Genomic DNA, 12,168 nt, shown 5'->3' on the forward strand with positions numbered 1-12,168 from the left:
TCCTCATCTGACCTGCACTCTTGCTTAGAATCAGCACTGGGTCAGTCCCTCCCTCCAGCTGGTGGACTTAACCCTTGTTCCAGATTAATGGCCTCTTTGTTTGTGAGCAGCCTTTCTGCAGATACTGTGGCAGGAAAACGCAGATTCAGTATTGGAGCCTGGCATTTGGGGTTCCATGGAAAAAGGGCACCATAACGAAACAGTGTGATAATAGCCCTTCAAGTTACTTTGAGCGATGGCACTGGGGGAGGCGTGTGACCTTGTAGTGAGCTATCCTACAGGGAGTACGGCTGGCGTTGGCAATAGAACTTAATAAAAATGATGACTTGTTCTTATTGAAATTGCCTTTGGAATAAAGCAGTGTGATTTTGCACTGCTGTAAAGAAGAGGCCTCACACTAAAACATTTATATTCCATTTGTTAGCATTGTTTACCATGGATTACACTTAAATAGCACTGCCATAAAGAACCCTCATCTAAACCCTTCTGCTCTTGTCTAAGATAATTTTATGGGCCATACTGGGGAGATGTCTTAAACTGTAGAATGTAATATTAGCAAATCCTATTCAGTTGTTTATTATGATTCCTTCACCCGTATAATCTGCATTCATTAACTTGTTCTTTCTAATATAATAAAACCCCAAGAACTTCCTCCCTTTATCTGGTGTGTTTGGACCGAGAGCCAAACCATGAAGTTATGTCCATTAGTGACTCTGTGTGCAGCCAACTCAACTCCAGGACATAAAAGTGAGAAGTAGGTTCCCTTTGGGGACAGAGGCTGGCGGTTAAGCCAGATGCGCTTACCGGGACAGTTGCCAGAGATCCTGTAGCTTACAATGCGGCACCTTTGCCGATTCATGGAAATTGGTTTCTACACAACGTTCAGTAATTAGCTTCGTGCCCCGAGTGCCCTCGTGCTCTGTTTAATCTGAGATGCTTATTTCTGCTGCTGCTTCTTGCACCTTCTCTGGCATGTCAGCTGTTACTTTTTTTTTTCCCCCAATCTTATGCTCAGTTAAGGTTTTCTATTGTGCTGTTTGTTGAACAGAAATCCTTAATTTTTTTTAAGTTTTTAAATTTTATTTTATTTATTTATTTTATACAGCAGGTTCTTATTAGTCATCCATTTTATACACATCAGTGTATACGTGTCAATCCCAATCACCCAATTCATAACCCCACCCTCCCGCAGCTTTCCCCCCTTGGTGTCCATACGTTTTTTTTCTCTACATCTGTGTCTCAACTTCTGCCCTGCAAACTGGTTCATCTGTACCATTTTCCTAGGTTCCACATACATGCGTTAATATATGATATTTATTTTTCTCTTTCTGACTTACTTCACTCTGTATGACAGTCTCTGGATCCATCCACGTCTCAACAAATGACCCAGTTACGTTCCTTTTTATGGCTGAGTAATATTCCATTGTATATACGTAGCACATCGTCTTTATCCATTTGTCTGTCTGTGGGCATTTAGGTTGCTTCCATCACCTGGCTATGGTCAATAGTGCTGCAATGAACATTCAGGTGCATGTGTCTTTTTGAATTATGGTTTCCTCTGGGTATATGCCCAGTAGTAGGATTGCTGGGTCATATGGTAATTCTATTTTTAGCTTTTTAAGGAACCTCCATACTGTTCTCCATAGTGGCTGTATCAATTTACATTCCCACCAACAGTGCAAGAGGGTTCCCTTCTCTCCACACCTTCTCCAGCATTTATTGTTTGTAGATTTTCTGATGATGCCCATTCTAACTGGTGTGAGGTGATACCTCATTGTAGTTTTGATTTGCATTTCTCTAATGATTAGTGATGTTGAGCAGCTTTTCATGTGCTTCTTGGCCATCTCTATGTCTTCTTTGGAGAAATGTTTATTTAGGTCTTCTGCCCATTTTTGGATTGGGTTGTTTGTTTCTTTAATCTTGAGCTGCATGAGCTGTTTATCTATTTTGGAGATTAATCCTTTGTCCGTTGCTTCTTTTGCAAATATTTTCTCCCATTCTGAGGGTTGTCTTTTCACCTTGTTGATGGTTTCCTTTGCTGTGCAAAAGCTTTTAAGTTTCATTAGGTCCCATGTGTTTATTTTTGTTTTTATTTCCATTACTCCAGGAGGTGGGTCAAAAAAGATCTTGCTGTGATTTATGTCAGAGTGTTCCTCCTATGTTTCCCTCTAAGAGTTTTTATAGTGTCTGGTCTTAAATTTAGGTCTCGAATCCATTTTGAATTTATTTTTGTGTATGGTGTTAGGGAGTGTTCTAATTTCATTCTTTTACATGTAGTTGTCCAGTTTTCCCAGCACCACTTATTGAAGAGACTGTCTTTTCTTCATTATATATCCTTGCCTCCTTTGTCATAGATCAGTTGACCATAGGTGTGTGGGTTTATCTCTGGGCTTTCTATCTTGTTCCATTGATCTGTGTTTCTGTTTTTGTGCCTGTACCATATTGTCTTGATTACTGTAGCTTTGTAGTACAGTCTGAAGTCAGGGAGTCTGATTCCTCCCACTCCGTTTTTTTCCATCAAGACTGCTTTGGCTATTCGTGTTCTTTTGTGTCTCCATACAAATTTTAAGATTTTTTGTTCTAGTTCTAGTAAAAAATGCCATTGGTAATTTGATAGGGATTGCATTGAATCTCTAGATTGCTTTGGGTAGTATAGTCATTTTCACAATTTTGATTCTTCCAATCCAAGAACATGCGTATATCTCTCCATCTGTTGGTTTCATCTTTAATTTCTTTCATCAGTGTCTTATAGTTTTCTGCATACAGGTCTTTTGTCTCCCTAGGTAGATTTATTCCTAGGTATTTTATTCTTTTTGTTGCAATGGTAAATGGGAGTGTTTCCTTAATTTCTCTTTCAGAGAAAGAGAAATATACACTATACATTAGTGTATAGGAATGCAAGAGATTTCTGTGCATTACTTTTGTAGCCTGCAACTTTACCAAATTCATTGATTAGCTCTAGTAGTTTTCTGGTGGCATTTTTAGGATTCTGGTGGCATTTTTAGGTGGCATTTTTAGGATACTATAACATGTAGTATCATGTCATCTGCAAACAGGGACAGTTTTACTTCTTCTTTTCCAATTTGTATTCCTTTTATTTTTCTTCTCTGATTGCCATGGTTAGGACTTCCAAAACTATGTTGAATAATAGTGGTGAGAGTGGACATCCTTGTCTTGTTCCTGATCTTAGAGGAAATGCTTTCAGTTTTTCACCATTGAGAATGAGGCTGCCTGTGGGTTTGTCATATATGGCCTTTATGATGTTGAGGTAAGTTCCCTCTGTGCCCACCTCCTGGAGAGTTTTTATCATAAATGGGTATTGAATTTTGTCAAAAGCTTTTTCTGCATCTATTGAGATGATCATATGGTTTTTATTCTTCAATTCCTTAATATGGTATATCACATTGATTGATTTGCATATATTGAAGAATCCTTGTATCCCTGGGATAAATCCCACTTGATCATGGTGTATGATCCTTTTAATGTGTTGTTGGATTCTGTTTGCTAGTATTTTGTTGAGGATTTTTGCATCTATATTCATCAGTGATATTGGTCTGTAATTTTCTTTTTTTTGTAGTCTCTGTCTGGTTTTGGTATCAGGGTGATGGTGGCCTCGTAGTATGAGTTTGGGAGTGTTCCTTCCTCTGCAATATTTTGGAAGAGTTTGAGAAGGATGGGTGTTGGCTCTTCTCTAAATGTTTGATAAAATTCACCTGTGAAGCCATCTGGTCCTGGACTTCTGTTTGCTGGAAGATTTTAAATCACAGTTTCAATTTCATTACTTGTGATTCATTACTTGTGATTGGTCTGTTCATATTTTCTGCTTCTTCCTGGTTCAGTCTTGGAAGGTTATACCTTTCTAAGAATTTGTCCCTTTCTTCCAGGTTGTCCATTTTATTGGCATAGAGTTGCTTGTAGTAGTCTCTTAGGATGCTTTGTATTTCTGCGGTGTCTGTTGTAACTTCTCCTTTTTCATTTCTAATTTTATTGATTTGAGTCCTCTCCCTCTTTTTCTTGAAGAGTCTGGCTAATGGTTTATCAATTTTGTTTACCTTCTCAAAGAACCAGCTTTTAGTTTTATTGATCTTTGCTATTATTTTCTTTGTTTCTATTTCATTTCTGCTGTGATCTTTGTGATTCCTTTCCTTCTGCTTACTTTGGGTTTTGTTTTTGTTCTTCTTTCTCTAGTTCCTTTAGGTGTAAGGTTAGATTGTTTATTTTAGATTTTTCTTATTTCTTGAGGTAGGCTGGCATAGCTATAAACTTCCCTCTTAGAACTGCTTTTGCTGCATCCCATAGGTTTTGGATTGTCATGTTTTCATTGTCATTTGTCTCTAGGTATTTTTTGATTTCCTCTTTGATTTCTTCAGTGATCTCTTGGTTATTTAGTAACATATTGTTTAGCCTCCATGTGTGTTTTTTACAGTTTTTTTTCCCTGTAATTGATTTCTCATCTCATAGCGTTGTGGTCGGAAGAGATGCTTGATATGATTTCAATTTCCTTAAATTTACTGAGGCTTGATTTGTGACACAAGATGTGATCTATCCTGGAGAATGTTCTGTGTGGACTTGAGAAGAAAATGTAATCTGCTGTTCTCAGATGGAATGTCCTATAAATATCAATTAAATCTATCTGGTCTATTGTGTCATTTAAAGCTTCTGTTTCCTTATTACTTTTCTGTCTGGATGATCTGCCCATTGGTGTAAGTGAGGTGTTGAAGTCCCCCACTATTACTGTGTTACTGTCAATTTCCTCTTTTATAGCTGTTAGCATTCGCCTTATGTATGGAGGTGCTCCTGTGTTGGGTGCATATATATTTATAATTGTTATATGTTCTTCTTGGATTGATCCCTTGATCATTATGTAGTGTCCTTCCTTGTCTCTTGTAAGATTCTTTATTTTAAAGTCTATTTTATCTGATATGAGTATTGCTACTCCAGCTTTCTGTTGATTTCCATTTGCATGGAGTATCTTTTACCATCCCCTCACCTTCAGTCTGTATCTGTCCCTAGGTCTGAAGTGGGTCTCTTGTAGACAGCATACATATGGGTCTTTTTTTGTATCCATTCAGGGAGAGTCTGTCTTTTGGCTGGAGCATTTAATCCATTCACATTTAAGGTAATTATCAATATGTATGTTCCTATGACCATTTTGTTAATTGTTTGAGGTTTGTTTTTGTAGTTCCTTTTCTTCTCTTGTGTTTCCCACTCAGAGAAGTTCCTTTAGCATTTGTTGCAGAGCTGGTTTGGTGGTGCTGAATTCTCTTAGCTTTTGCTTGTCTGTAAAGCTTTTGATTTCTCTGTTGAATCTGAATGAGATCCTTGCTGGGGAGAGTAATCTTGGTTGTAGGTTCTTCCCTTTTATCACTTTAAGTATATCATGCCACTCCCTTCTGGATTGTAGAATTTCTGCTGAGAAATCAGCTGTTAACCTTACGGGAGTTCCCTTGTACGTTATTTGTTGTTTTTCCCTTGCTGCTTTGAATAAGTTTTCTTTGTCTTTAATTTTTGCCAATTTGATTACTATGTGTCTCAGAGTGTTTCTCCTTGGGTTTATCGCTTATGGGACTTGCTGTGCTTCCTGGACATGGGTGGCTATTTCCTTTCCCATGTTAGGGAAGTTTTCTACTATAATCTCTTCAAATATTTTCTCAGGTCCTTTCTCTCTCTCTTCTCCATCTGGGACCCCTGTAATGGGAATGTTGTTGTGTTTAATGTTGTCCCAGAGGTCTCTTAGGCTGTCTTCATTTCTTTTCATTCCTTTTTCTTTATTCTGTTCCGCAGCAGTGGATTCCACCATTCTGTCTTCCAGATCACTTATCTGTTCTTCTGCCTCAGTTATTCTGCTATTGATTCCTTCTAATGTAGTTTTCATTTCAATTATTGTGCTGTTCATCTCTGTTTGTTTGTTCTTTAATTCTTCTAGGTCTTTGTTAAACATTTCTTGCATCTTCTCGATCTTTGCCTCCATTCTTTTTCTGAGGTCCTGGTTCATCTTCACTATCATTATTCTGAATTCTTTTTCTGGAAGGTTGCCTATCTCCACTTCATTTAGTTGCTTTTCTGGGGTTTTATCTTGTTCCTTCATCTTGTACATAGCCCCCTCTGCCTTTTCATGTTGTCTATTTTTCTGTGAATGTGGTTTTTGTTCCACAGGCTGCAGGATTGTAGTTCTTGCTTTTGCTGTCTGCCCTCTGGTGGATGAGGCCGTCTCTGTTACTTTTGATTTCATGGCTCACTGATGGCTCGGACTATTTTTCTAAATAGCCCATCTGTTTACTTCCCGGGACTGTGATTTGTCAAGGTCTCATCCTTGCTCCAGGGTCTCCAAATGAACAAGGAGTCCACCAGTGCTCCTGCCTAGTGCTCTGGAGAGGCCAAGGGGTCAGAATCCAAGAACGGAATCCCCTGAGGCTGTGCTCTTCTCAGTTTTAAATCTTGATGAAAGAAACCAAAAACAGGGACGTTCAGCTTCTTTCCTCCCAGGTGGAGTGAAAGCCATGCCCGAGTCCTCTAGCAGATGCCTGGGTTCTCTGCAGGCTTGCTCACAGCCCCCCTCAGCCCAACACTTACTTGCTTTCCCAGTCACTGATCTTTCACTGGCAAATCACGTGTCAGAGGTGGAGGCCAGGCCCGTTCCACGCTCTCTCCAGCAAGAGGCCTGGGGATGCGAGGAGCTGCGTGCAGCACCGGGGGTCCTTCCCCAGCCCGCAGCGGGGTCTCTCCCAGTGTTCCCAGGTCTCTTGATGGAAATGGGGGGACTTTATCAAATCTGAATTTGGGACTGGCTTTTGAGTAACACAGTTTGCTTGAAATTTTGACAAATAGCTTAGTGGTCAAAGTTTGGGCAGCAAATAAGTAAATTTGTACTGTTCGTTACCTTGAACTCCCAGCTACAAGGAGGTTAAACTGCTTCTCAGGTCCCCACAGGCTCTGTCTCCCGCCTGCCAGGAACATGTTGGAAGTGAGACAAGTGAAAGCCATCGAGTAGCTCATAAATCCTTCTGTTTCTTGGGTAGAACAATCCAGCAGCTTCATGCTGTGTGATTCGCTTCTTTGTGAGGCCTGGTGAAAAACACGTGTATTCATTTTAATGTGACTTTATTTTGCAAGGACAAGGAGACTGCCTCACCTTGAATACATGGATTTATCTTTGTAGGTGGATATTAAGCATATATAATAAAACTACACCATTATTGATGTCATATAAACTTATAAGGGAAATAAAGGGATGGAGAAAATTAGCCTTTGGTCCTTACTTGTACTGGCAAATAGCTCTTTCAACATCCTTGTCTACCATTTCTGTCATCTGGGTCAGTTTCAGTTGATTCGTTTTTCTCTTTATTATGGGATTAGATTTTCCTGCTTTTCATGCCTCATAGTATTTGTTGGATGCTAGACATTGTACAGTTTACTGGGTTGGATACTGGATATTTTGTATTCCTGTAAATATTCTTGAGCTTTGTCCTGGGATGCAGATTGATCCTTTCAGGTCTTTAGGATTAGTTAGGTGGCACTGGAACAGTGTACATGTGGGGTGTAGTTATTCTCTGTTTCCCCCCCAGAGCCCCATGAATCATGATGCTTTGCAGCCTGGCTGGTGGGAACGGGTGTGTCTGGATCCCGCGTCAGCACCAGGCACTGACCCTCTGCTCCTCCGGATGGTTCCTTCTCTGGCCTGGAGTAGAGTGAATGGACCCTGCTGACTGACTTAGCGGCTCTCGTACATCCTCTGCGTCCTCGCTCTAGAGCTCTCTCCTCTCAGGAGGTCCGACCTGCAGGCTCTGGCCACCTTAGTCTCCCTGGACCCTCGGCACCCTCTCCATAATTCGGGGAGTCTGGCAGCTCGCCTTGGGTCCCCTCCCAGCACCACAGCCTGGAAACTCTCTCAAGGCAGTAAGCCGGGCAGTCTTCAGGCTTACCCCTTGAGGTGTCCCCCTCTCAGGAATCGCTGTCCTCCGTTGCCTGATGTTCTCTGTCTTGCGAACTCTTGTTTCATATATTTTGCTCATTGGTCGGTTGTTTTGTGTGGGAGGGAAAATCCAGTACCTGTTACTCCATCTTGGTTGTATGAGACTTTCTAATTATTAATTTTGTCTTCCCTAGCACCAGAAAGTTTGATGCAGGCGTTGGAAGACTTAGATTATCTGGCAGCACTGGACAATGATGGAAATCTTTCTGAATTTGGAATCATCATGTCCGAGTTTCCTCTTGATCCACAACTCTCCAAGTCTATCTTAGCATCCTGTGAATTTGACTGTGTAGATGAAATGCTAACAATCGCTGCCATGGTAACAGGTATTCCTTCCCCGGCTCTTTTGTACTGTGTATCTGCAGCAGGAATAGATTTAAATGAGATCCATTTGAAATGATAATGAAATACTTTAGTAGTTTAAAAATGTAGAAAATTATAAGAATTGCCTTCATATGAAAAAATCTAAATAAAAGCCCAGTGAAAGTTCCCTTTTGCTGAAGTAATCGGTACAGATCAAGAAGAACGTGTCACGTGTACGTGTTTTTTATTTCCTACCACCTCATTCATCTTGGTTTATAGGTTTTAATTGATTCTTCTACTGGCAGGACAGACCAAAGGCTATGCTGCATTAGGACCTGAGTTCTAGTCCTGTCCCTGAACCGGGGGCTGTAATATTTACAAGCAGGGTGTCCGCTGCGCTGAGCAGACCTGAGAAAAGCTAACACAGGAGCAAGGAGAAGCACAAGATGACAGCTCACCCTGCAGTTCTCTGATTTCTATGTAAACAGGATAGCCTGTTATTCACAGAGTAAGACAGGAGCAGGGCTCCAAGCAGCAGGGAGCCCTGTCGTGCTAAAGGGCACATCTCATTATTGCTGACCTTCTGCCCTTTTGCATCTTAAAGCTCCTAATTGCTTTTCGCACCTGCCCCGGGGAGCAGAGGAGGCCGCCTTGTCTTGTTGGAAGACCTTCTTCCATCCTGAAGGAGATCACTTCACCCTCATCAACATTTACAAGGCCTACCAGGACGTGGCTCTGAATTCCAGCGGCGAACGTAAGTGAACGCTTGGCCTTCTCAGAAATTACCTCCGAATTCCACCTTTCGTTCCCCAGACCAGGCTGGGCTGTTATTCGTCCAACACCCTTTCTCTCCAGCCCCCTTGGTCATTTGAGTGGGATGGCGCTTGAGGCCCTCAGGCACCCGCGGGTGAGCAGTAGAGACACGCCTCCTGCTCCCACGGCGGTGGGGTGGGGGTCTGCCTCCGTGGACCCGGCACCCAGCCCGGCAGCCTTCAGAGCTCGCTCGCTGGGGACGCGGGGACGGGGGACACAGACTTGCACAGCATGTCTCCTGTCCTCTCGGGTCCAGGGAGGAAGGAAAGGAACTGCCGTCTCTAGCTGCCCAGCGGCCAGAGCTGAGCTTTGTGCCTTTCGTAATGTGGCATGCTCACTACTGGATGCAGAGAGAATACGGGGCATTGAAAACAAAACAAACACCCCCCAGCTCCAGGTAATGGTAACGAATAGCTGATGAGCTGAGGGAGGCTGGGCCTGGCCGAGGCGGGGAGGGCCGGCGAGGGCGTCCGGGGGCGTAGAATGGCCTGTGCAAAGCTGCGGCACAAGTCCTGGGCACGTCTAAACCACGGTGGGTATGTTCCCGTTCCCAGTGGTGAGGGAACGGAAAACTCCTCCACGTGAAGCTCCTGTGCTGGGCCTTAAAGACAGGAAGGGGGTCTCCAGGGGCAGACGGGGCAAAGCAGTGCGGCGGACACAGCCAGAGGGGAGCTCCCTTCCTACCGGGAGGATTATTGTCACCTTCGTTCTCCACGCTGCTGCTTCTACCTCCTTCGCTCCAGCAGATGGTGTGAAAAATGTTTAAAGCGGAAAGATTGACAGCAGTCAGAGTCGCAGAGCAGGGAGTTGGTTTTTCAGAGCCGAGCAGAGGACGTTGTCAGCGGAGCCAGAAAGTACACGAGGGGCTTGGCGTCTCCGGAGGGCGAGCCGGTGGCGGTCGTCGCTGGACCGAGTGCAAAGCACTCCTGTGGCTCCAGACGGGCCTGAGGGAGTGGACGGGAAGGACCGACGGAGGTCTGCAGCCCGCTGTGCCGAGGCCACGTGTGCTCCCGGCCAGGGCGAAACTCTGGGTCCAGCTAATCACAGACGGCAACGAAGAATAACTTCACACTGATCCAGGGGACTGAATTTCGATACAAAATTTGCAGCTAGGGTAGGCGAGCTTCCCTGTGACATCATTCATTCCCAAATCAGCCTAGTAGTAATCCTTTTCTTATCATTAAGTAAACTATGTGAGATATTTTCATGGATCAGAGGTATCTGTACTGTAAGCTTTCTCCCTCCTAGTTTGACTGAACGTCGTGGGCACATACATCCTCGCCGTACGCACACTGGACAAAATGGTGATCTTGAGACAGTCTCTCCTGCCCCTTAGGAGCCAGATGAGGGTGATACAGTATTGGTCAGCGCTAGGGACCTGCACTTTACAGTTGGTGGGCTCGTGGAGTCCCCCGCAGCCACTGCAGGCCCTGCCAGCCGGCACCCTCTCCCTTCCCAGCCGTGCCAGGGACAGCCACTCCCGCGGCCACCGGAGGTCCCCCCCCCTCCTTGCTGCCTCCCTCCCTCCCACTCCCTCATGTGACAGCCTCGTTAGGAGAGGACACAGAGGGACGCAGAGGCAGAGCGCCTTCCCGCCTGGGCTCTCTCAGTTAGGACAAGTCATTTCTAAATAGCTTTTTGTTCGTTCCTTCCTAGACTGTGTTGAAAAGTGGTGTCACGATTACCTCCTCAACTGCTCTGCGCTCAGGATGGCAGACGTTATCCGAGCCGAACTCTTAGAAATCATCAAGCGAATCGAGCTTCCTTACACAGAACCTGCTTTCGGCTCAAAGGAAAACACTCTGAACATAAGGAAAGCTCTTCTGTCTGGTTATTTTATGCAGGTAAGAATGGATAAGGCCACCTGTTAGTATGCGCTTGACAAAACTTCACACATTCAGGACATCCTGTCAGAAACCTCCCACTTAGGATGATTATCGTATTGATGTTAACTTTAAAATAAAACTAAAAACCCTTATATGTCATTAAAGACTTAGTATTTAAACATACTTCCCGTCAGGGGAATGGAGGACTAAGCTAGAGTGTTCTCTGTCCCGACCTTTTCCATCACAGAGGAATTGTTACAGCACCTTTGGCCAACATAGTCATGGCCCCTCATCTCACCCGTTTGCTCCCACGTGCCCAACAAGAAGGAAAGGCAACAGCCCATCTGTTTCTTTCCTGGCGTGGAGGCTGACTAACGTAGCGCGTTACAGAATAAGCATGCACCACCTAAACCCTAAAGCGCTCTTAATGGAGACAAAGGACATTGCAGCGTGGGTTTCCGCATCTGTGTGGAAGAAGTCAGGTTACCTGCATCGCAGGGGTATCGCGAGGATTAAATGAGCTAAAACGTCAAGTGAAAAGCAGTGGACATTTGCAAGCGTGGTCCACAACGTGACAGGGACCGTGCCAGCTTTATTTCTTGACCAAAGCATTCACCTTTGTAGCCGCACTCTTTTGGCAGGGCTGCCCTGAAACCGGTAAAGATACTTATCATCATCACCACCACTGGCTCCACGTGTTGCGCAGAACATGTTTATGTCTTCTTTTCTGTATCTGAAACTAGAAAACATGGGCGGCAAATCTGTAGTTTTAACTACTCTGTGTGGAGTATTTTGGAATTTTTTAAGCAAAATACTTTTGTGTATCGACCTCCATATTAATACAAAATCCTTTTTTCTGTAAAACGCTGCCTTGTAGATTGCTCGGGATGTTGATGGGTCAGGTAATTACTTAATGCTGACACACAAGCAAGTCGCGCAGCTGCATCCCCTCTCTTGTTACTCTGTCACCAAGAAGATGCCAGAGTGGGTCCTCTTCCATAAATTCAGCATATCTGACAACAACTACATCAGGATCGCCTCAGAAATCTCTCCTGAACTGTAAGTTTAACGGAGGAAAAAGGGGGTTTCTTTGGATTCATACGTGAAGAGCAAATGACAAATTTGGTTTTTCAAAAAATTTTCAATATAAGTTTATACTGCTATCAATCTAAATTATGTTGAGAGCACCTACTAACGGCAGCTCTCTGTAGATGACTAAGAAATACTCACGCCTCTGAGATTACAGCATAAAGA

General features: G+C 43.6%; 1 protein-coding gene across 2 annotated transcripts in view; it reads left to right on the top strand.

Moving 5' to 3' along the window:
- DHX32 (DEAH-box helicase 32 (putative)) overlaps positions 1-12,168 on the top strand; it is a 55,350-nt gene that overhangs the window by 41,808 nt on the left and 1,374 nt on the right. For both annotated transcript variants that reach the window (XM_059053855.2, XM_059053856.2), the window contains 4 exons: positions 8,107-8,298; positions 8,880-9,029; positions 10,745-10,932; positions 11,792-11,973. In XM_059053855.2, the coding sequence (XP_058909838.1) occupies positions 8,107-8,298; positions 8,880-9,029; positions 10,745-10,932; positions 11,792-11,973 (712 nt within the window). The remainder of the gene's footprint in view (positions 1-8,106; positions 8,299-8,879; positions 9,030-10,744; positions 10,933-11,791; positions 11,974-12,168) is intronic.

The sequence above is a fragment of the Kogia breviceps genome, chromosome 2 (assembly GCF_026419965.1).
Source record: "Kogia breviceps isolate mKogBre1 chromosome 2, mKogBre1 haplotype 1, whole genome shotgun sequence".
Lineage (NCBI taxonomy): Eukaryota > Metazoa > Chordata > Mammalia > Artiodactyla > Physeteridae > Kogia > Kogia breviceps.